General features: G+C 36.4%; 2 protein-coding genes across 5 annotated transcripts in view; one reads left to right on the top strand and one right to left on the bottom strand.

Annotated features, from left to right (window-relative positions):
* LOC108742425 (ankyrin repeat domain-containing protein 6) overlaps positions 1-9578 on the top strand; it is a 57747-nt gene extending 48169 nt beyond the window's left edge. The window contains exons 5-6 of the mRNA XM_018477635.2: positions 200-641; positions 7725-9578. Of these exons, the coding sequence (XP_018333137.1) occupies positions 200-641; positions 7725-8700 (1418 nt within the window). The 3' untranslated portion in view covers positions 8701-9578. The remainder of the gene's footprint in view (positions 1-199; positions 642-7724) is intronic.
* Positions 9579-9670: 92 nt separating this feature from the next.
* The window catches only part of LOC108742399 (protein Dok-7), a 224798-nt gene continuing 208143 nt past the window's right edge, over positions 9671-26325 (bottom strand). For 2 of the 4 annotated variants that reach the window (XM_018477600.1, XM_018477617.1), the window contains exons 3-7: positions 15710-15912; positions 15134-15494; positions 11809-12296; positions 10403-11002; positions 9671-10342 (exon numbers count right to left, since the gene is read on the bottom strand). In XM_018477600.1, the coding sequence (XP_018333102.1) occupies positions 9905-10342; positions 10403-11002; positions 11809-12296; positions 15134-15494; positions 15710-15912 (2090 nt within the window). In that variant the 3' untranslated portion in view covers positions 9671-9904. The remainder of the gene's footprint in view (positions 10343-10402; positions 11003-11808; positions 12297-15133; positions 15495-15709; positions 15913-26325) is intronic. The other 2 variants (XM_018477608.2, XM_018477625.2) reach the window with 1 other exon arrangement.

Raw genomic sequence — 26325 nt, 5'->3', positions numbered from 1 at the left:
TTGTTTTTATTGAAAGGAGAGTTCTATACGGAAGTCTAAATTTTTTACAGGACCGAACGCGATGCCATACGAAGGATATGACGATGTACCGCAATCATTCTTTTGGTTTATTATGACGTTAAAAAAATTATGAATCAAAGCATGCAAATATTAATAATGTTAATTTCTAAATAGTTTTGATTCACATTTTCTGTTACAGATATTACTGAAGGTCTGATTCGTACAAAGCATTGGTCACCCTACGGCTGTCATTACTACCCCGACCCGGAAGCGTTTCCCCCGCCCCGCTTAGACACACTTCCGGACGAGCCCCTGAAAAGAGGCGAACAATATTACCTTGATCTCGCCGGAAATATTCGAAAGGGTCCCGTTGGGGTGGGATACACATGCTATTGTGCTCCCCTATTCCGGCATCTTGAAGCGCGTCTGGAGAAAGACAAACGGGAATTACAACGAGCCCAGGTGCGTCTGGGCCAAAGAGTTGCCGGACTTGAACAGAAACTAAACAGAAGCAACCACGGCAGGAGATCAGAAAGGATAACAACGTCGAACAAGGAGAGAGAAACGACCGAATTACATAGATCTAGAAGCTTGGAAATGTTGGACAAGCTGGATGAAGGAAACCAATTGCAAACGACAAGGTAAAACTAGTCGATTTAATTTATTGCAGCGCTGACGGTATTAATTAAACCTACCTCTGAGTTTCCTACCGAAGGCGGTAATAATTGATTCGCAAAAACGCGAATCTCCTTCAACAGGAGAGCAAAAAGTGCGTAAACGTGGTGATTTGCGATGCAACAGAGCCAACCTGTAATTTAAATTGTAAATGCGAATGTAAACTTTTCCGTTAAAGGAGAAAGTTGTTCAATATAATCCGAATATTTGAAATTCAGCTGGATATTTGAGGAATAAATTATTGCTTTAATACTAAATCAACATGAGACGTGACAGATAGAATACATTTTCTATTGTTCAGGGAGGGAATTTATCAGAATTTAATTCCCAAATTGTTTTTTAGTTTTCCTTTAACAGAGAAAGAAAAAATTTATAATTCACGATTTTGTGAATTTATTGGTTAAAGGAGAAAAAGCTCGAAGTTGTATCAGTTGTTTGAGATATAAGTTATTATGTTTATGGTCCATTAAAATTAGAGGTGTCATAAAATGTTCAGGGAATGCATTTAAAATTCAGTTCTCCAATTTCATAAATTGGAAATACATCTGATTGTGAGTAGATATGAATATTACATGGGATACGGAGAAAAAGGAGGCAATCCCCCGAATTAGACATTTCTGTAGTTTTTTTATTTTACACTTCATCACCAACAAGCAGATGAATCAAAATCACACACTGGCCCGGCGCTGCTTAACTGAACGTATTGGTTTTCTTTTTTTTTGTGGAAGAAGGAAAATCTTCAAAAGACACCCAGCCGTCCCTACGACCGACCTAGCGGCATGGCCTAGAGGTTTAGACCATTACTTAGTATTGGGAAGGATGCGGTTCGATCCCGGGTCCGTCTGCCTTCGTCCAAGTTTTTTTGTAGTTTCCTTGGATCACTTAGGCAAACGCTGGGACCAGCAGTATTCCACAGATAATCTTTCATTTTCTTCTGTCTTCATTTCGTCCGTCTCATCTTTCTCACCCGAACCACCACCCACTTTTTCCCACGGTTCTTGAAAGGAGGCTGAAGAGGGTCTTCCGCAGCATTACTGGCTGGTGGGAATATAACTTTCTCAGAATCTCTTTTTTGCCTCCAAGGAAACAGGGAATCTCCAAAGACGTCCAGTCGTTCGTAGGATTGGGTAGTGTCGGATTCCCGAGGAAGGTGTCCTCAGACCTACCGACTAAAAACCCTCAGCCGAGCTATTGCTATTGGCTTTCGGGTATAGCCATAAGTAGCAGTAGATAAACCCATCTGGTTTACTTACTGACCCACATTGTTATGCTTGTTATATTCGAAAATTATGATTTAGTAATTTTGGCAAATTCCGATGACCACTTATATAATTTTGTTCAGAACCTGTAGGTGGTGGGTTTTGTCTCTACAAAATTCGTCCCGCACAATCAATATTCTTTCAACAAAATTTGTTGTTCTGCTTATTTTTAACGGTAGGTAATACACAGAAAATGACGGAAAAGAGTAATGACGTATGTTGAAGTTTGCGACAGTTAATTCTGAAAACTTGTACCAGTACAAGTAACATTAATTGGACTCAGAAATTACTTAAACAAAGAAACAATAGACACTCGTCTAAAAATATTAACTGCCACCTACGTCGACGGATGTTTTCGAATTATTAAAAATATGAAGCAAAATGACAAGCTGACAATGAAAAATGTGTTTTCGGGAATGTCATTAATAAAATTTGTAAATCTGCTAAAACTAGAAACAAGTTAAACATTCCAAATTGTTTTCAAAATACCTTTACGAAATTATGCACTAACCGACCGAAAAATACGAAACTTGGGGTATTTTCAAACATGAAATACAATAATTTATATTTTCCGTGACGTCTGTATGAAACTGATGAGTTCCGAACGAATTTCGTTTGCGAAATGAACGATGACGGTAATTGCGAATATAGGTCTACCAATTCCGAACCCGCCATACGTGATTCCAATTCAGATGGCATTGCTTCGGGATGTTTTAGAAGCAAACGCTTTATTGCGACGAACAGCTAATCAAGTTAGTCATCAAAACCCTCGACAATTCATCAGTCTATTTATATGTATGCTTTTTATTGCCAACTCACTTCGTTACAGGCAACAGGGACCAAAATCCTGCGTATTTTCTTAATAAGTTTCAGTTTCTTTCAATTTTACCCCTTCCTCGCCTTCGTCATCATTAGGTTAACTGTTAAATGTCATTAGTTTAACTGTTAGCACCTAGACAGGCCCCATTACCCAGCTGTTGGTGAAACCCTAAAAGATCACTAACGATGACAGTTGCCAAAGATGGCTAACAACAGCTGATAACTATGACGGCAAAAGGACGTAGAGGGGGTAAAATAGAACGAAATTGAACATATTGGATTTTAGTCCCGGACTATCTGCTCAGGCATTTTAATTTTGTAGTGCAATGTGTCTAAATATCAAAATTTTGATTTTGATCGCCTCATCACGACATTTAACGTGGAATTAGTTACACGGAAGTGTGAGGAAGATTAATTCTATTTAATCTTCTTCCCCTATTTTATATTCAATGGTTTTTGATCTATGGCAGTATTAGAATCTAGCAAGGAGGACCTAGAGATAGCTTTAAATAAAATGGAAGCGGTACTGACAGATCGGTAAAACTAAAATACTGGTATGCAAGGAAAGAAAAAGTACGGAAAGAGCGAATATAAAGATAGAGAAATTGCGTCAGCTAAAAGACTACAGTTGGATGAAATGTAAAGGCAAAAGTAAACGGACTACACAAATTAAATTGTTTTCACAAAAAAATAACATTCAGTAGATATATACATAGAATATAGAACATATAGAAGAAGTGGCTGATTTTAGATATCTAGGAAGTCAGATAAGTCAGGACGGAAGGAGTAGTAGAGATATATAGCAGCGGATAGCGCAGGGTCGTGTCGCTTTTAATCAAAAGAAGTCACTTCTATTCTCTCGAAACGGTTAATTTAGAAATTCGAAAAAGGTTATTAAAGGTGTATGTCTGGAGCGCAGTGTTATACGGGTGGACAGTGGGCGCGGCGGAAAATAAAAGGTTAGAAGGCTTCGAAATGTGGTGTTATAGACCAGGGATGGCGAACCTTTAAGTACCGTCGTGTCATTGCTGCATGCTGAACTGGAGTCATCTACCAAACGGTTTGTAACTGCGAGTTTTTGATGTTATTAATCTCTGAAAATGATAACTCGCAGCCATAGGTTGATGAAAACATTTATTAAAATATCATATGCCAGCTTTTTCAAAAAATTAAATGTGTTTGTTATTGCATTCCATGTTTCCAAAATTTTGTTATTAGCATTTTCACTTGTATTACCCTGGCAGTCTTTCTGTTTCTATTATTTCTAACTCTTTCCTTGGTCTAACTACTTTCTGAATCATATTGAACTAGAGTGGAAATCAATCAGCTGCATTTCAGATTCTTCAATTTATTTTATCAAATATCACATCAGGGTACATAATAAATTTTCGTATTAGTATTTCCGATAATTCTCTGAAGTGAGAAAATCTTGCTGAAAATTCCTTGATTAAAGAATCATTCACAGAACCATTAGTAACGTGCCCAAAATATTGTGTCGCGTGCCATTGGTTCGTCATCCCTGTTATAGACGAATGATGAGGATAATGTGGGTAGAAAAGGTTAGAAATGAAGAGGTATTGGAAAGAATAGGAGAACATAGGACTCTATGGAAGTTAATAAAAAATAGACGAGATAGGTTGGTAAGACACCTACTCAGGCATGAAGAGAGACATATTAGAGGCAGAAACAGGAGTTGGGAGGGGTAGAGGTAGACCTAGGTTAGATTACTGTTCACAAATAGTTAAGGATGTCAGTTGTTCTAGTTTTAGGGAAATGCGAAGATTAGCTCAGAATAGCAAAGAGTGGAGATACGTGTTCAACCAGTCTTAGGACTGACGACCCTATGATGATGATGATGTTATGTGTTATGTTACTTATTTTACTTAACAAACCACAGGTTAATGGCTGTTGATCTTTTAACATGTCCTTTAAACAAATTTCATCAGTATTACATTTCTGTAAAACCATTAGCTGTGGTTTTATAAATAAAATAAATTTAAACTCCAGTATTGCTTTGATCAAAAAGAGATAAAGATTAACTTCATATGTAATATGAACTAGTCTAATCTGTTTTCTTTATCTGCTTCCTTTCTCATTTGAGAAAAGTCCAGCTATTCGTCTAGTGGTAATTGTATTGTAAAAGTAAGTATATTTTTCTTTTCTCGTTAACCTTTTGACGGATGAGGTAGTTGTTTTATCACCGAGGTCGTGTTCGGGCAATTACACACGTCTTAGTTTATTTGCAGATAAATTTGCCATATTTATCTTCCGTCAGGGAGTTGGGGAACTGCTCCGTTCCGGTGGATTTACATAAAGCTCGCACACCTCAAACGTCGTTCTAATTTTTTAGCTGTCGCATACTCTTTCTCTCTCCCTCTTCCTTTCGAGTCCTGTTCCTAAGTAAACACCACTTTTATCAATCTCGGAAACTTCAACGTCTCGTTACCCTTCTCTTTTTCCTCGATATGTATCCACCGCGACATCAAAAAGACCAGAACCTCTCTTTACACTTTAAATAAAGAGTTGGATAAAAGAGATTTAAGTGATATGAACTGACTTCCTGAAGATATGTATGTATACATATATAGTCGTGTGAAATAACAAAAAGAACCAGCAAAAGATGTAAACATTAAAGAAAAATGACATAAAAGCAAAATTACTGAATCTATTGATAGTAAATAAGTGTCCTAGGGGTTGCGAGGAACTGAGTTATAAACGTTGTAAGAAACACTTTTAATTAATTATGATTATAATCATTAACCTTTAGCAAAGTCGTCCAGTTAGATCTACATTGCCATCATCATTCTATTCCTATTAAAAAACACTACGATTTTACCAACTTATTACCCATTCTTCTTTGACACATGAAGTTTCATTCAAATAAGGACCAATCCATACAGAATTGCATGATTCTGAGTGTTCTTAGAACAGTAAACAGAATATCCTCCAAATAGATAGAGATGCAAAAATGACAAATGTCGAAATTCTTAACGACAAAAAAGCTTCGAAATACTTTTGTATACTAACAGTCACTACAAAAGCTTCACTATGCAATAGCTTCTTCAGGTGGAAGAAAAACACAAATAATGTTTAAAGCCCCTCTTACGTTCAGGGATTCTTTGCATAAAAGTTCATCTCATATGTCCAACATTAGTTAAGTCTTTATTTTTGGTTAAGCTATTGATGTTAAACTAGGGACTATGAGGAACTTAATAGTTATAAACGCTGTAAAAAACTCTTTTAATTCATTAAGATTATAACCATTAACCTATCGCGTTAGTAGCAGTACTGTAATGTTATTAAAACATAATATCATAAAAATAAATTATAACTCCAGATCTTTAAATCGCATGGTAACTGTCATCGATTCTCCTCATATATTTCCGTTGCAGTCATCCAGTTAGATCTACCTTATCATCATCACTCTATTCTTATTGAAAAGCACTACGATTTTATCAACTTATTATCCAATCATTTTTGATACATGAAGTTTCATTCAAACGAAGACCAATCCAGACAGGATTTCATGATTTTAAGTGTACTTGGAGTAGTAAGCAGAATATTCTCCAAGTAGAAAGAGTTGCTAAAATGCCAAATGTCGAAGTTCTCAACGCTTTTATTTTGAGATAATAAACAATGCGAATCAAAATGGGGGAACCCTATTGTTCATAGTTTAAAATAATACTGAATGTCTTTAAATTTTCGTCACTTTTCATTACAATTCATTAAATATTTGTATAGTTGTTGACTGGAACAATTTGTACAACTGCGACGACGATTTTCAACGTTTCCTTTGTCCTGCATCATTCGTGATTCTCATAAATTAATAGCTTCGTCAACTTGTCCTTCAACGGAATATTAAATTTTCTTTTTCGCTTTCTCTGATAATAATCGATGAACACCTGTTGGAAATGGCCGTCACATCTCAATGGCTTGCATTGTTGTTTGCAGTTCTAAATCGTCTGTAAACGACTCGCTCTTTCAATTGCAGAACTGTGTAAATATTGAAATAACGGCATTTTCTGTTACGTCTTCTTTGATGGAAGTGGAAACACTTCTTATCTCAAGATCTGTTACAATTGAATGGCATTACGAATGGGAACTTGATCTGAACGGTTGATAAAGATTAACCTTCTATATTGCTTTAAAAAACGTACCTGTAACGATTTAAGAAATGAAAAAAAAAACTTAGAAATGAGGAGGTATTAGAAAGAATGAGGAAACCTTTGAAAATCTATAAGATAAATGAGGAATAGGACTGTAGGACGCCTTCTGGGATATGAAGGGTTGGTTAGAGACTTACTAGAAGTACAAAAAAGAGGAATAGGGACAGACCTCGACTAGATTACTGTTCGGAAATAGTTAAGGAAGTGGAATATTTTAGTTGAAATTTTGAAAGATTTGAAGACTAGCTCAGTAAATAATCTATGACAGTTTGACGTCCAAACCTCCTTTTTTTTTCTTATGAAGATTAGTTTTTGTCTTTTACGTTCAACTTTACCCTCTCCACGTCTACTCTAACTTTACGACCATCAGCTATTGTCAGCCTCCTTGACGAAAATGAACCTTCACAAGAAAATACATTCGATTTTGAGGCCAAACTCTCATAGCTTATCCATTACAACCTTCGGACTGACGGCACCACGATGATGAAGTTCAATTTAAAAATCCATAAAACAATCTTTAGTATTTCCCGTCTACAAAACTATATTTTATGTACATTTTAAATATTAGTATCAAATTATCTGGCATGTACAAAGTGGAGAGTTATCGAAACGCGTACTAACTTCGAAAAAGTTTTTTATTGCCTCATATTTCATAGCCATCAAGTAGACTTCGGTTTGGAGCCAAGTTTAAGAGATTCTATTTTGGTCCTTTGAAACATATTTATTTAAAGCTGTAGATAATACATACATTTCTTAAATTACTTTCTCGTTGCGATTTTGCTTGCTTAATCATTACAATTTTTAGGAGTATGGACGAATTGGATTCACCAAATCAAGAGAACAATCCGGACAACCGGCCTTCAGTAAAAGAACTTGTCGCGCGAATTCAACAGCACCATTCCGAGTCAAAGGATAATCAAGATGGAGATAATAGTGAGAGTTCAGATGACGAAGACTCTCCCTTGCGTTTAAATACATGTAGAGGACCGATGGGAGACTCAAATTTGGTATCGTTAAATCCTAATTATGAAAACGTCCCGAATGGACCTCCACGGAGTCGTGTGGGAATGTACAGTCCAACTGCCCAATACGTGGAACCATCAGTTACAGTAGTTCAACCGAGTGCCCAAAACTCAAACAAAACTCGTACGTATGTGTCTAGTGCCATTTTACCAAACATGGGAACATTTCAAAATAAAGACGTCATGGCGCATTTACGTGACCAGCCGGCATCAGCATGCATCCAAAGCGTTCCAAATTTGAGTGGAGGTCAGGGTAGCTCCAGGTATGGAAGTCCCTACGAACCGCAAGAGCCCAGTTGTTCCAATGTAACAAGGTATGGTAATTCCAACATCCATTATGGTAGTTCAAATGAAGTATGTGCTGGAACTTATTATGGGAATGAGGCGAGTGTAGCAACAACTTATAGTAGAACGCGTGGTGGTTACAATTCTCCTCAGTTTTTTGAACAGAACGTTTATTATGCCGACTCCAATCCTAAGTATAACGACCTTCAAGCAAAATTTGCTCGATTGAGGTTATTAGACAGTTCGAAATTGTATGAGAAAGGTAAAGGTGACAGTTCTCCTAGTTTCATAGATTCGTCGAAAATATTCGAAAGTACAACAAGGATGTTGGAAAACCCACAGGATGTCATTGACAGGGACACTAACAACGACTCCGGTTATTCAACAAAAGTTTATGGAAGTTCAAAAGGGAACTCGCCATGTCTTAGCGGCCAGAATGAAAACGATTGTTTAGGATCGTCTAGTCTTGTTTAAATTGTCTTAGGGTCAAATCAGCCATTAAGTATTTCGTACTTAAATTTAATATATCTTAGAAAATGAACTATTTTGCTTTATAACGTACGTTATTTATTTTTTATGGAGTTGAAAACGGAAGATTAAAAAAAGAATACTTGACGTAAAAACTCGGTGATGTACAAAGCAAGAAGAACTAACATTCCTTTCTTAATGTTTTTCGATTATTTTAGAATTTAGCAACAAATCTTGTTATTATATAAACGATAACGTCCCGTGGAGTGCTACTAGCCCTTATATTTTTTGTTAATAAAATAAAAGTTGCACAGGATAATTCTTAGTGATTTTTTTTAAAAGATGCCTCACTCCCTACAATTTAGCAAAGGTACAAAGACGTAAGAAAGACAAGAAGGATGTTAGAACAAAGAAACTAAGTAGACAATAAAAACTATTATTGTATCAATATGGCTTATTAGTCAAAAGCTTTAATAAAATTTTTGATGTGTTGTAAATAATAGATTTAATAATTTCTTAAGGTGCTTAACTGATACGTACTTATTGAAAAGTTCTTTTAATAATTAATAACTCTTGTTGAGCCCTTGATAATTTTATGAATTGCAGTAATATGAGTGAGTTTTATTTCTAAATCACGCGGTAGGACGAAAAAGAGATTCACAAGACCGAAGTACAACTTGTAAAATTTATGAACCAACATTAACACGACTGAAAATGTATTTTTCAATTTAAGGATTCTAGAAATAACATTCACTGCATTACCTACTGAGTACTTTTAAATATTTGTTATTTTTTTACAAATACAAAATAAGTTAAGATCCTTGTTAACATACTGTATCTACTTATTTGTATGTACGTCTGCCCACAATAAAATTTTATTTTATTAATTGCTATTAATTTCAAATTTATTTTCACTTACCTTTATTGCCATTGAATGGTACTCGCGCAACTGCAAAAATAAATGAAAGGCCAACCATACCAGATACAATTCATTTTATTTGCATCACTAAATAATTAATAATCAGAAATAATTTATTTGACGAAAAAAATTACACGAACCAATTCATTTGGTGTACAATTGAAATATTTTGTTATTAATAGTAGTACCGTCGGTATCAACTATTTACAAACGAACACAATTTACAAGGTTACATTATCTCGATAAACTTATGAATAATAGTAAGGTTAGATTTTGGCAAACAACTTTGGACTAGTCATGTCTTTCTTCCGGAACCGGCCCTATAAGCCTCTGTAAGCTCAAATACTCGCCACCTGATCTTGGTCTCAGCATACAACTCGGAGGATTCGAAGTCGTGGTCTGTTCTCCGTTAATTCCACCAGCAGAACTGTGCGATGACGTGGACAATGTTTCTAAATAGTCGGAAAGATCAGAGGCGGCACTTCCATTGGAAGAACCAGGAACGATGGTGCAAACAGGAACGGCAGCTTCAGCGCTGGTACTTTTCTCTTCCGATTTTTGGAAGCGAAAATTTAACTCCCGAAGGGGATCGTAAGACCTAGAACGTCTTGGGGCGGAAGCCTCCCAAACACCACTGTCTGCTGAACTCGACGAATCACGATTGGTGATTGTTGCTTTACAAGGAACAGATGAAGATCGACGCACTACTGAGCAATTACAAGGAGGAAGCTAGAAGACGAAAACGAACTTGTTGGTAAAGAAATGACGCAACGAATTCATGGTACTTACTTTGATAGAACAAATGGGAGGTGGCGGAGGAGATCTACAACCGCCTCCATGTTCAGTTGAGCTGTTTCGTTGCGCTTGCCTCAGTGGTAATGGCGGAGGTTTCGCGATCGGCTGTCCATTTAGATTTGGATTACTATTTGAAATTCCTTTGTCTAAATTCCCTTTATTGAACGCAGATGGCATAGACATTGGCAAATACCCAGGAATCCCTTTCAGAGGTGTCATCTCCAAATAGTCTTCCTGATTGTGGCTGCACTCTGTGCACTGCATTTGGGGCGTTGACTCTGAGACTATTTTAGCTATGGTTGCGGCATTTTCATATAACTCTAAGGAACGGCAGAAAGTGAGGTTCGTATAATTAGCCGCTGCAGGTTCAATATTAGCGTAATCGTGGCACCCTTTTGGTGGCAACTGGGGTGTATTGGAAGGCTCCTTCGAACCTATTTGTTCTTGGGACGGCATTGATAACCTATGACATGGACAGACGTCTGAAGGGCGGAGCCGAAGAACACAACCACACGGTTTCCGAATCGTGTCCGAGGCCAAACATTCTTTTATTTTTCGAGGTGTATCATAGTAGGCAGTTTCTGGTTTGAGCTCCTAGAATAATTGACGCATTTACCTTAAATAGTCTAAAAGTAACAACTAGAATAATATATTTAGAGTTATGAATAATTGAAAAACTTGTTGTGCCAGTACATTCGCTATTCCTAACACAATGACCAATTTGCTGATGGGTAACGTGATAGAGCATTAAATACGAAAAGATGAAAAAGTTGCGGTGTTAGTTAAAAAAGCCATATAAAAACGAAAAAACTCTTTTTAAAATACATTACTCTATTTAAAATATGATAATGCTTTAAAATCCGATTACTCCCATTTACTACATCCCAAATTCCCTTGGAAGGGGACTCGGGAATGAAGCGGCAAAAAAATTCAAATGAGTTGCGGAAAACCGACTTCGCCTTGCTATAAAAATCCTTTGGATCCGGTAATAAATTATGCATTGAAGGGGCAACTTGTCGATATAATATTTTGCTTCGATGGGTTTTAATCTCGTCTCGTTTTGATAAGAAACTCCATCTTAATCTATACTGTCCTTGCAGTTTACTTAATCCTAAATTACTTAGCGAACGAAACGGTTTAATCATCGTACTAATCGTAAGCCAAACAAAGTTTACGTTCAATGGAAATGTTTAGAACAGAAACTCTACAAACTCCAACATATACTGAATAATCTTCCTTTACTCGCAACCTAAGCTATTACGTACTTAATGTGCAAATTGAAATTTCACAAGAGTATTGCTGAAGCTGCCATTCATACTCCATTTCATCTTTTTCAATATTTTTATCGAATAGCATAAAAAAATTTTAATCTGAATGGAAAAAAAATTCACGTAACATACCGTTGGTAACGCTATTTTAGGAACATCATAATTTTCCGTGGGTGGTAGCGGACTTGGACTAGAAGAATGAACTCTTTTCGGAGACGAAGTTCCACCAGGTCCCATTATTCCCTTTCCGGTAGGAATCTGGCTCCAAGTGCTATAGTCCGATCCACTACTTAAACTCCTTCGATCGCAAGTATGCTCTATGCCCCAACCACCTCCACAGTGTCCCATTGCAGCTGCTGTGGATGACCTGGACATGGCACCCAATTTGCTCATACAACTGAGACACCGGTCTATGCCCATTGAAGAGGCCGAATCAGCCCAAGCGCCCATCGAGAGACCCATCTCACCTCCAGTTCCACCCGTGCAACCATAACTGCTTTCTAAATCGGTAAATGGAGAGTCTGAACGCAAATGGTGATGGTCGGATAACTCCAAAACCCTTCGAGAATCCGTGCGAGAAGGGGTTGCGCGTGGACTTCCAGTCACTATAAGATGAGTGGCTATGAACACAAATAACGAATAGAGAGGGGAAGAGTGTAACAGGACTAGTTAGGTACTCGTTAATATTGAAGTATAGTATAGTCGAAATAAGAAGGCAAAGTCCCCAATAAATATTGCACACTAAAGGCATATCGTTTTTCTCGTTCTTACAAACGGAAGATATCCTGTCTTTACCATCTAAACACGCCTCCTCCACAGCTGCGCCGAGGCCTGCACCNACAATTATCTCGAATTAAAGATGGTTTCTCTACTTGCTTCTTTCTTTCTTTGAAAATAATTAATAACATTCCAAACAAGTTTTCTACTCTGAGAATTTAAGACTTCTCGGACCATTTTATCGAAAGTTAACAACAAAAATAACAATAAAAACAACCATAACAACAACAATAACACCAACAAAGCCAACGACAACAATAGTTACAACGAAAAAATAACTTAAACGATATATGTAGAGAGATTACTATTCGCACAAATACACTAACTAAATTAGGCCGACCCTGTAAATTTGCCCATTTTATGTAGGTACAAATGAAAAGACAAGCATGTTGTCGATCGTCTCATTTTATTCGATTGATTCTTATGAAACGTAGGTGCAGGTCTCGACGCAGCTGTGGAGGAGGAGTGTTTAGAGAGCATACACAGTATATTTTCCGTTTGTAAGAACGAGAAAAACGATATGTCTTTAGTGTGCATTATTTATTGGGAACTTTGCCTTCTTATTTCGACTATACTATATCTGGCAATAGTAGAAGAAACTTGAAGAAGGAAAGCTATATTTAGTTAAAAGTTATTCTAGCTGGTTTGACATGGTAATTATTAACTTCTTAGCAACTACTTTGCCGTTGTTTCTTGAAACAAATAAAGCTAATGAATTCCCCTGTTTTCCTGTCTCGAAATGTAAAATCCCACTTTTGAATAATCTCCATGTCTGTTTCATTTCGCCGACTGTAAATAAGGGAAGAGGGAGTTCTGCTTTACAAGTCGGAAAGTTTCCCTACACTTTTTTTCTTTTAATTAAATGTGTCTTTGGAAAGCTAACGGAACGAATATAAATTGAAAATTTTATTTTTACCGAAGGAATTGAAATAACGATTTCTTTTTTGCGCAAAAAAGGAAGCATTAACGATTCTTGCCTTAACGTTGAAAGATTGAATATGGTATCATAAATTTTAATGGATTAAAAAAACAGTTTTTTGTTTCTAAGTGACATATTGATACTGAATTCTTTAAGAATTATTGGGATTGAAAGAAAAGGTCACATTATGACAAGAAAAAGTGCCGTATGAAAGCTTAATTACACATTATAATTGAGAAGAAAAGTAAAAGGTTGTGTATTACACACCCACTAAAAGGAGAGGCCAAGGAAAAATAAAGTCATATATGTGGAAATACATACTAAATCCGTAATGGTTTGTTCAAGGATAAATGAAATTACATAAAATTTAATGCACTGTAATTTAATAATGCAAAATACCAATCGCATATAAGTACTTAATAGAAAATTTATCAGAAAGCGATAATAATCTTTCAGAGTATGAAAATGTTTAAAGTTGTTTCACTCAATTTATTTAAAGACAAGAACACCAAAGAACTACCTGATTCTTTATTAACAGCGGATATTCATTGGATTAATACAATACCGGAAACTGCCTAAAGGCAATGATAAGGGCAATGAGAAGCTTAATTTCCAATTTCAAATGTATTTAACCCAAGAGATAATATTTACTCATATCGATGGATGATATGCTGCACTAGTAAAGGTAGAATACAGATACAGACCTCGAAACTGTTTACACTTTTGCTTTACTAATAAACACACCAATATTAACACTGTCACTGATATGAAAACTATGGAAACGTAATTATTCGATTACTGGAGTAAACCAATTGGTTTTACGATTAATTTGGATGCATGATTTTCATTTAGAGAAAGAGATAGGGAAGGGGACGAACACAATTTCGAAAATTGTTTTACTTCGAAAGACGTCTTGAGATATTGAGACTTTCGGTAGGTCATTAACTGGCAGTGGCTACGAAATGGATTTAAATAGACCTTTACACAGGCAGGTACTCGAGGGAGTTCAAGAGATCCAAACTTCCTTCTAAGAAACTAAGAAAATGTAGATGATTAATTTCATATCTTGGTCCGAACCCTCATCGTCAGTTCTTTATTGGTTTCCTTGTTTGATAATGTTGATGCAAAGAAATAGAAGAGCCTTAAAGATTTAGGCATTACCATCATCTGCCATTTTGGGTCCAACCATTAGAAATGATACCGGTAAGTGTGTCATCTCAGTAATCTAAATGTATTTGGATTTAGAAGTATTTCCAAATGAAATAAAAACGCAAACTGTAATTACCTCTGTTTATTTTAAAATTAATTTATGTATGATTTTTAGACATAGATAGAAGATTACTTTGAAGTTTAACGGTCAGGATATCGAAGATATCAGGTCAGGTAGTGCCAATTATTTATGGACAGCAGCAACGAACTCTTTATCTATTAGATACGTATGGTCACAATCCAAAATTGTGGATAATAATAATCATATATTTAGCACTATAATAAAAATAATTTGATCATGGATCATTAAGCCTTTAGAAAAATATTTGGGATCAGTGCCTGTTGAACTGGAGAGGAACACGTTGCATCTAATGGATAATTTTACACATTTCGGTAAGTCTAAAGGTAAATAAAATGGCTCTAGGTACCAATAGTTTTGGTAGAGAAATTTACATGAAACTACAACACCCAAGACCATTCCGTCAAACAACCTGTCTTGTCTGACACACATTTCAGTTTTATCATCATTATAGGCTTGTTTAGGTTCATTACCTGTCACGTTCCTGGAGAGCGTTTTCCGCCGCGAACCAGTGACCAGCTGTCCTTGCGATGCCATTTGTAACACCTGAACGATCTCTTCCGCCTGGTCACTAATAAGCACATGTACACCTTCTCCAATACCACACCTGGAACCCCCTTCAAAGCAAAAACGTCCATCTACAACACCATATCGCCTGAGGTAAGCCAACTTCCACGTGCCAATCAGTCGTGGCGGTACACCGCTACTTAGACTAAAATCTTGCCCGTGAACGTGAAGACGAGCCGGACCTGCGGGCAGTTTCGCCTTGGCAGGAGCGGAAGACAAAAGCACCAGGAAATGGGGACCAGCATTTAAGTTCGTTGCCAATTTGACCTAGAAAGAGGTACCACAATACTCCACTGACGATCACATCGTTTAGTCACAAGGAAAATTAATTTAGAACAAGAGCGGATTTCACGTTGAGTTGAGTCAAAAGCAGAATGGACTTCCTTGACGAATCAAGAATAAAGTCGTTTTATTTCTAATTAATTAATATCGTTATCATTACTGTCTGATGAATGCCGAAAGCTGATTTGTATTCAACATACCTGCCATTGCATGAGTCGTTCTCTAGTATCAAAAGCCAACACCACCACAACGTCTTTGCACAGTAATGCGACAGTATTGGATTCTTTGTCTAACGTGAACCCCGTCTCTAATGCTACAAATTGCTCCAAGGACAAAGAGGCTTTAGTTTGGCCTTGTTTGTAGCGTTCCTTTGAATCCCGATAGAGCTGGAGATGAAGACAATCTGGAACAAAAAAGAACGTTTCATGATCTACCCTAAGACCCTCGAACAATGCACAAAAGATAAAAGAGAATTTTAAAATCTATGAACGTGTAGTAGATATGTATAAAAACAGTTTGTTTCACTATTTTGTATTATTATAAACTTACGTATTAAGAAGTGATAAATGAAGGAAAGCAGAACGATAATTCGAGTGGAGATTTATGAACGTAGGGGTTTTTCGACAACGTAATTTATAGAGTATTGCCACTTACACTCCCTTCCATTCAACGTTGATCGATAAAACAGAAATCAAACCTTTAATTAACTCTTTTACCCTCCTTAAACTTCTGCCTAATAAAATTACTGACAAAGTTACTTGAACTTCACATTTTTATGAAATTACGCAGTTAAAACCAATTAAAAAATCATTTTGTTTGGGACGTTTCAAAAATTTAATTATTTCTCATCTGACAACTTCCATCTTTTTTTGGAAAGATTGTTTAACATACGACAGAAATAAAAATTTCTATTACGAGTAAATTACCACAATCGGGGTGGTCCAACTAGATTAAATGTGAAATTGATTAAACTTGTAATTAACATTTACGCATATAGGAGACTATGTGAATTCAACTTCATTTTCCTTTTGTTTTTCGGTGTAGGTTACGGTTTGCACACAACACAACGCAACGAAGAAAAGCCGCCGAATACAATCCATTAAACAGAACACTAACCAAAAGAAAATACTTCCCAGATTTGTCCGCTCCAATAATCTGCGAAAATAAACCTCTTCCATTTTATTTCAATCCAACCCTAGTTCAGTCAATGCCGCCTCTTTTTGGAGACGCAAAGGCTAATGGAACCGAATGTTTTCAAAACTACCAGTAATAAAACTTTACTTAAAGCATGCTGAGTATTTCAGAATGGGACAAGTCGATTCATATTTTACGGGAGAAAATATATTAAATCTTCTCCAAACTTTAAGACCGTTTCATCATTAAAATTTACGACCTTAATTATGAACTCCAAACAAATATTAGATACATCAAACTGTTTGTTGAATAATATGAATGTGGAGTACATTTACCCACAGTTGATTTGAAATTAACTAAAAATCTTAAAGGAAGGTAGAAAAGCACACGTGTTTTGATAATGCTTAATGAGAAATGTGCCCACGAACGTTATCAACTGCTACGCTTTTATTTAAAGGATAATGAAGAGAAGAACATGAAAGAATATGAAAATGACGTATAAAATATGTAAATAAATACGTAAACTAATAATTCGTTTGTTCTAAGTGGTTGCATTATCTATTCTAAATCTTTCCAGCGAAGCAGCATACAGATCTTACACTCCTTTGTTCAGTTATAGGGTTGTTCGGAAAGTCATTTCGTTTTTTTTTGTGGAAATGAAAGACAGTTTTCGTATAATTTGGATTTAGAAGTATTTCCAAATGAAATAAAAACGCAAACTGTAATTACCTCTGTTTATTTTAAAATTAATTTATGTATGATTTTTAGACATAGATAGAAGATTACTTTGAAGTTTAACGGTCAGGATATCGAAGATATCAGGTCAGGTAGTGCCAATTATTTATGGACAGCAGCAACGAACTCTTTATCTATTAGATACGTATGGTCACAATCCAAAATTGTGGATAATAATAATCATATATTTAGCACTATAATAAAAATAATTTGATCATGGATCATTAAGCCTTTAGAAAAATATTTGGGATCAGTGCCTGTTGAACTGGAGAGGAACACGTTGCATCTAATGGATAATTTTACACATTTCGGTAAGTCTAAAGGTAAATAAAATGGCTCTAGGTACCAATAGTTTTGGTAGAGAAATTTACATGAAACTACAACACCCAAGACCATTCCGTCAAACAACCTGTCTTGTCTGACACACATTTCAGTTTTATCATCATTATAGGCTTGTTTAGGTTCATTACCTGTCACGTTCCTGGAGAGCGTTTTCCGCCGCGAACCAGTGACCAGCTGTCCTTGCGATGCCATTTGTAACACCTGAACGATCTCTTCCGCCTGGTCACTAATAAGCACATGTACACCTTCTCCAATACCACACCTGGAACCCCCTTCAAAGCAAAAACGTCCATCTACAACACCATATCGCCTGAGGTAAGCCAACTTCCACGTGCCAATCAGTCGTGGCGGTACACCGCTACTTAGACTAAAATCTTGCCCGTGAACGTGAAGACGAGCCGGACCTGCGGGCAGTTTCGCCTTGGCAGGAGCGGAAGACAAAAGCACCAGGAAATGGGGACCAGCATTTAAGTTCGTTGCCAATTTGACCTAGAAAGAGGTACCACAATACTCCACTGACGATCACATCGTTTAGTCACAAGGAAAATTAATTTAGAACAAGAGCGGATTTCACGTTGAGTTGAGTCAAAAGCAGAATGGACTTCCTTGACGAATCAAGAATAAAGTCGTTTTATTTCTAATTAATTAATNCTACTGCGTAGAATTAATTGGAATTTTTCACACACAAGCCTTGCTATATGAGCTCTCAAAGCATATAAAAATTATACGGCTTAAATGTGAAGTTGGGTGCAAAAGAAAACAATTAAATCCTCTGTCGGGAAAAAACGAAATGACTTTCCGAACAACCCTATAACTTCGTGTCAGCCGATCCTTCTTCCAATCGTTTGGATCAATTCCTTGTAACTACTCTCTCGTAACTCTCCCGGACTTGAAAAGTTTGCGAGCACCTCGCAGGGCTTTTAATAACGTTCAAGTGGGGCTAATGTTTGAATGCCACTTTTAGCTCCTCGATTTTTTTGTGGACCTCATCGTTAGTTGGGAATATTGGTCGCGTTGCCATTCTCCATTCGGAATTAAATTAATATCATTTTCCTTTCCTACCCCCATCCATCCACTCCCTGCGTCCCCCGCATTTCCGGCAAGTGTCAAATTTAATTAAAAGTGATGACAACGTTTTCTCTGAAGTAAATTAGGGAGATAACGAGCGGTGTCTCTAAAGAGAGAGCAAAGTCCATTTTCGCTGGTACTGTAACGAACCCACCCTCATCTTACGAAAGACGACGAATTACTCGGGGCATGAAATGGAAAGAGGGAACGACCATCTTTAAAACTTTATAGTAAATTTAAATCGCAGATATACATATGTTACGAATCTTTTAGGGTAACACTCCCTAACTTTATTTAAAATTATTTTTCTTTGTGTTCTCAAGAAGATTGAATATGCGAGTAATAACTTAATCTAAAGAGAATGAGTCTGAAGGGCATCATCACTAATAAAGGATAGAAAACACAAATGTCGTTGCTCGTTGCTTATCAATTTCAGTTTTATCAGCTGTCAAATCCAAAAGATAAGTAAAATTTTCTTGTCCACGTGTCATATGGGATGCCCAGTTCCTTACTGCGCACCGGACAATCGACCACAATTTGGTGACATTCTTACAGCTCACGCTGTACATGCAGTAAGGCAAGTAACAGGTCAATTGAAAACTCCCCGGCCTAAAATAGTAAAACACATTTTTTTTTTGCAAAATTCGTTTTTTTTATTCAACATAATTCCCTTCAAGGGTGATGCACTGATTATAGCGATCCTCCAACTTTTCGATACCATTTCTGTAGTACGATTTGTCCTTTGCTTCAAAATAGGCCTCAGTTTCGGCGATCACCTCTTCATTCGACGAAAATTTTTTCCCAACGAGCATTCTTTTGAGATCTGAGAAGAGGAAGTAGTCGCTGGGGGCCAGAACTGGAGAATACGGTGGATGCGGAAGCAATTCGAAGCCCAATTCATGAATTTTTGCCATCGTTTTCACTGACTTGTGAGACGGTGCATTGTCTTGGTGAAGCAGGACTTTCTTTTTCTGCAAATGCGGTCGTTTCTCGGCGATTTCGTCCTTCAAACGGTCCAATAACGCTATGTAATAGTCGCTGTTGATGGTCCTTCCTTTTTCAAGGTAGTCAATGAAAATTATTCCACGCGCATCCCAAAATACAGACGCCATAACCTTGCCAGCCGACTGTTGCGTTTTTGCACGCTTTGGAACGGGTTCATCGTGTGCAGTCCACTCCGATGACTGTCGATTGGACTTCGGAGTGAAATGGTGGAGCCATGTTTCATCCATTGTCACATATCGACGCAAAAACTCGGGTTTATTACGCGTGATCATCTTCAAACACTGCTCCGAATCATCAACTCGTCGTTGTTTTTGGTCAAAAGTGAGCTCGCGCGGCACCCACTTTGCACAGAGCTTTCTCATACCCAAATATTCGTGAATGATGTGATGTATACGTTCCGTTGATATCTGTACAGTGTCTGCTATTTCATTCAATTTCAATTTACGGTCATTCAAAATCATTTTGTGGATTTTTTTAATGTTTTCGTCCGTAACAGCCTCTTTTGGGCGTCCACTGCGTTCACCGTCTTCGGTGCTCATTTCACCACGTCTAAACTTAGCATACCAATCCTTGATGGTTGATTTTCCTGGGGCAGTGTCCGGAAATTCGTTATCAAGCCAAGTTTTTGCTTCAACTGTATTTTTTCCCTTCAAAAAGCAATATTTTATCAACACGCGAAATTCCTTTTTATCCATTTTTTTCACAATAACAAAAGTTGCTTCACTAAAAATGCTATAATTCACAAACTAATGATCCGACAGCCGTCAAATTTATAGACGCGTCTTTTGAAGGTTAGGACTAACTGAAAACCATATGGATTTAGTTCTGGTGCCGTCATAAATGTGTCAGGCCGGGGACTTTTCAATTGACCCTATAGTTATTACTCCTATTTGTAATATTCTTGACTAATACTCGACGACAATGAATAACAACGCTACTTTAGATAGCTGATTTGTATTTCTTTTGTATTTGGTCAATCGATATGCAGTTGAACAAACTAATTCAGCAATACGATAATAGTCATTGGAATAGGTCAGTATGTCGCTGTAGAACAGTTGTTGTTACAATAGTAAGACATGATACTTATTCACGAAGCTGAATCATATCACCGCTGTAGAAAACGAAACCCTTGATTTCATAGAAGTCAACCCCTAAAATAGTGCACGCTAAAACGCATGGAACATTGGGTCCAATCATAAGACAGTGTGGAAAATTTTAACTACTGTGTAGTAGTCAGTTTACATTCTCCATCGATGCAGCTGTTGATTGTAGCTACATATCTACTCTGTTAATTCACGAGCAGGACCGGCTTTGGATCGTAAATTGTTATAAATTGCATCTAGTTGATACCCTCTAAAGCTCTGCATTTATTTTCAGAATTATATTAATAAATTTCACTGATTAGTTAGCAAAAATGCCTAAATATTCTATCTCTTGTTAGTTCGTCAGTTCTGCAACTTTGTAGTACCTCTGTTGTTGACTGTTGAAGTGGTAGGAATAAATAATGACGAAAAAGTCCATAATTTTTCTACAAATATTCGCTTTTCTGTTGTTGCTTATTAATAATTAATCAAAAACAATATTCTTTCCTCTGCTAGTATAATAACAATAACATTGCAGAGTTCAAAGCAGAATACTTAATAACGACAAAAGACAAAAGGGTTATTCATGATGCGGATATTTCATTACCCGTTCTTGTTGTACTCTACTTCTGGACCTTTGTCAGTGATATTAATAAATTGGTGGGCCGAGTGCGTTTCAGTTTTATTATTCTTCCTCTTTTACGAATGTAATTTAGAGTAACATGAAACAGCTTCTAAAACTTCAGTTGAAGATTAAGAAGCAAAGAGAATTTAGTTTTCTTTTCACAGACGCCTCGTCGCCGTACGCTTTAAATCTTCTAGGGATTTCGGAAACACAAGCACTTCTTTTAACTATATAACAACTTCAAAAGGCCATTGTTAAGAGCAGTAAAAGTCCTTTATTAACCGTTAGAAACGAACGGCTGTAAATAAATTTTCAATTTTACGAAAAAGAAAATACATAAAAGCTCCGAGAGAAGAGACACTTCTCCAGTTACGACAAATGAAACACTTCAGCCTCAGAAAGATAAATAAATTTATTAACGTAATACTTGTAAAGTAAGTAGGGATAGTGTTACTTTTATTTTGGGAAAAAAATTATTATATACACTCCAGAAAAATAAGTATTTGTAATTCGAATTTTTTACGCTGAAAATGGCAAATCTTTTTCAATTCTGTTAAATTAATATCAAACTCCCAATAAATAAAATAGGACGCTTTATTTACTTTTCGAAAAGTAAGGGATAAAGTGCTTAGACTGAGGTCCAATTATGTTCCTACTTAAGGATTATTCCGCAAAGGAAAAGCGATAATGAAGCTCTCGAACGAATTCAGTTCGTGGAGATTATCCTGCGGTAGTGTTTTTTTTTTTTTTTTCGTTTATTTATTCCTTTTATCTTCTGTACAGTTTGTTGTTCGTTACGTGCGATTTGTGCTATAGCGATCGACGACCACAGCATGCTCGACAAAACAAGGGAATCCGTCGAATTGCCACGGATATTCTTCATCTCTTCCAATTTCCATGCCTTTCCGTTATCGCTACATTTTCCTTTTCTCTTCGCCAAAGGGAAAGCGAAATGGGATTGAAATCAAGTCGGATGCGCGCTCATATGCATTTTTCTGATATTGTTTGTTTGATATTCTTCTACTGTCGTTTCACTGTTTTAAATTCCGGAAGAATGCATGAGAATCGCACGTGGTAACTTAGATGTTCACCGAAACGAATTTCATCCAAATTTAAAACTGACAGCGATGGAAATTCGTGTGAAGTTTTCCTGGTTCAACTGGGTATAAGGTTAAGGTATACAAAATTATTCGTTTCCAAATAAGTATAGAATTGGAAGGTAGATAGACAAGCTTCGTTCTAGCACAAAATTCCATATATTTTCTCAGGATGGTTCATTTACGTCCTCTATGTTCAATTTTAACCCATCTATGTCTACTCTGGGTAATTGGACTTGCTTAGGTGTTATTAGAGAAGCAGCAGGTGCCCATAAAGGGGCAACAGCTAAAGTTCCACGGATGGAATATCGTCAGCTATAGTAGCAAAACCTTATGATCAAGAGGCAACAGATGAAGGGGATCTTAGGGGGCCGATCATTTCCAGAAGAAGCGGAGCATTCAGGGCTAGTGGCAAGACCCTAAAACATAGCTGACGATGACAACTCTCAAAGATGAGTACTTGTAAAAAGGGTAAATTTGAAAGTAAAGGACGGAAGTGAAAACCTAGAAATATATAAAGGAAAACTAAAAAATCGCCACATCAACATCCAAATCAACAGTACAAGTGACGCACTCTTCACCCCCCTCCACCACCTTCAACGGAAAGACAATATAAATACGACATCATCACAAGAAGCATCATTGTCATTTGATAATGGCTAACGCCGAAACTGGTCGTGACAGATCAGAAAAAACAAGAACATATATGGAAGAAAAGATACCTAAATTTAACATGTTCTTCGGAATACAAAAACCACTAGAAGACGGAAGTGAAGTTTGACCTTAAGTACTACAGGAAATGTATTAATCTCTTGAGAAGATTAACTAGTTCAAAGCATAAACATCTGTACAATAACAAATGGTCAAATTGATTTTCATTGATTACTTGTACGTAAAAGGAATGAATTTTTCGGGCAGTGCATTTCAAACCAAAGTTTCTCATTCTTTTTCCAACTCGTTTGCGTGATCACAAGTTCGACGTCTGCAAGTTCACAAAAGGACACCCGCCAGAATGATGAAGCCCCTTTGTGAAATCGGAATTGTTGGCGAACGGAATTTCCACTGAGGTGAGTGATAGAAAATTCCACAGCTTTCGCAATTCGGTCGGTCCGAACTAGGAGGGATAAAGACCCGAACCATCCGATGCGGACTCGAGTTGAATTGAGAAATTGAAATTTCTGGAGTCACTTCCACAAACTCCGTCAAAGCATGTACAAATATACGTACGTGTAAAAGCACGTGCTAAAGATCTATAAGTTCGTTTACTCAGAGAAAGGATTTTAGAACAATTGTTCAATACTATAATAAGACTCAATAGGAAATAGGATATGTTTCATACCAAAAACAAAAACAAAATTAAATTGCAATTGGGATCCGTCAAATGGGAGGAGCCTAAAAACATGGCGCCGATTAGGGAAATTTTATCGTAGTTCCTATAGTGTACCGTGCAATTTCCAAGTTTTTAAATTACGATAAAATGATAAGTATTGACACAATATGTGATTGGGCTGACACAAAGCCTCGGAAAGGAAATTTCGTTGAAGGTGAGCGTGTTTTTAATGCCAATCACATTATAAAATTCGGAAATAACAAATCCGGAAGCTAGCCTTCAAATTCCGTCAAGTTTACTGCCTACTTTTTACAAACTTCGGATTTAAAAAGTGATTCACGTTATATAATTGGTGAGGTGATTCTGGGTGATTTAAGCAATATCATATCAATGACTTGCACGTGCAAAGCCGATTTAAGAGAACGTTGCAAACACATTATTGCAACTTTGTTGTATTGCAGCAGGTAGGTTCTTAACCTCAAAATACTTATATCGTATCATTAGAATTGTGTTAAATCAATTACACAGGAATAAATAATTTCTCACTTTATAATTTTAGTATGATTCTAGTTTTAAATATTAAGGTTATGGCTGATGGTAAATACTTGCTGAAATATAATCATGTGCATTAAAATGACGTGAACAAATTTTTATTCCGGAATTCACTTCTTTGATACCTACTGCTTTCATCCAAGCTTCTATTAGTTTACTTTTTTCTCTAATTTTCCGAATATATTTTTTACATATATAAAACGGTTAGTTTTTATTGGAAAGTAGTTAATGTAGGTGAAGAGTGAAGATCTATGTCTGAAGTGCTTTTGCACCTTTTCACTGAACATATTAACTTTTTATTTGATTTAACTTTAGAAGAAAACTTCGTCGACTCCATCATCAAAAAAATTTTTACTTTTTTAACGTGTTTTATTATTTTAATAAACAATTTTACAATTTGCGTGCACAGTTCCTATGTAAATTTTTCCCTCATTCGAGTTATAAATTTTGCCACCAGATGGTGTATGCCCATTTGACGGATCCCACATTTATTTCTGTCTGTCAATGGTTAGAATTATACACGCAAACAATAAAAAGGAACCCTAAATGAAATACACATTTAGTTGGCTATCTAATAAGTTAACCAGAATATGAAAAACTTTTACTTCTAATTTTCTTTGACGTAATTGTATGTCTAGCAAACATTTAATAGTGTTAACATTCATGTCTCAGGTGAAGTTCAGTGCGAAATAATTGGTACCTACAATAAAAAGAAAAAAAAAAGGAATGTTAGCTAGAAAAGTTTTGGCCCACTACGTCATCAAGGAGGCGCCGAATTTTTGTTCATCCTATATATTGTCCATTGTTTATCCCACAGATATACTTTTCTAAAAACATATATCTATGTATAATCATCACGATGACGTTATGGATCAGGTCAGCATAACTGCTCAATTTCCATGAACCTTTCAAAAATTTGTTTGCTTTTTATAAAAGATTAATATCCAAACATGAGCAAAAATAAGTACAATACCAGGATTTAGGAAAATTTTGTTTTGAATTTTTAGAAAAAGCCTTCCACTGTATCCGTTTGGTGTCGTTTATACGACATTTCCTCGGAATTAAGTAAGCAGCATCGCACGCTAATGAATAATTCCTTTTCGGCTGTTTATTTGCCGAAATTCAACGTGCGCCAAATAAGCTGGTGATTTGTGGGACGACAAACCAGAACGAGGGTAGAAAACGAACTGGTTGACATTGTTATTTGTTTGCCGGCGGTCGGCCCCACATGACGAACACAATTGCTAACATTTATTTTAGACCGAATGCAAGTAACCTAAATAAATGGTTGTGATATAGAGACCGCGTAAAATCGAAATCGAGGTAATATTACTAACGGGTCTTTATATGACACCCCATATCCATATCAATTTCAAAAATGTTATTTCTGTTTTTTTTTTTCTTATCCCATTCCCGAAAATCAAAGTTTTTTTGATAAATTGAAATGCAAAATACGGAAAACTACTCAAAGAAAATGATTCTAATGCATTAATTTGGTCATCTAAAAGAGCAAAATATGTTTTGTTATTATATGTACGGAAGTACAGCCATTTCAATTTGTCAGAATTGTGACCTTGAAGAAATCTGCGCGAAGATAGAAGGAATACACACTAAGCGTGAGCAAGACAGAAATAGTTGGAACAAGCTTGAACGAGCAGAGCTCTCGATGGGCGGTCTCAGGAGATCGGCTAGAAATGTACAGTACTAGACGAAAATTAGCAATTTCTTAAAACAAAAATGTATATAAATTAACAATAGAAAACAAAGCTAAAGTTGTATACGTGTGTAGAACGTTAAGTTAATTCACTTGTTATTATTTTTGGCCAAATATGCTTTTAAATGAAGC

Source organism: Agrilus planipennis, unplaced genomic scaffold, assembly GCF_000699045.2.
Source record: "Agrilus planipennis isolate EAB-ADULT unplaced genomic scaffold, Apla_2.0 scaffold3, whole genome shotgun sequence".
NCBI classification, from domain to species: Eukaryota; Metazoa; Arthropoda; class Insecta; order Coleoptera; family Buprestidae; genus Agrilus; species Agrilus planipennis.
Note: the sequence above shows the minus strand (reverse complement) of the source record. Positions and strands in the feature narration are given on the sequence as shown.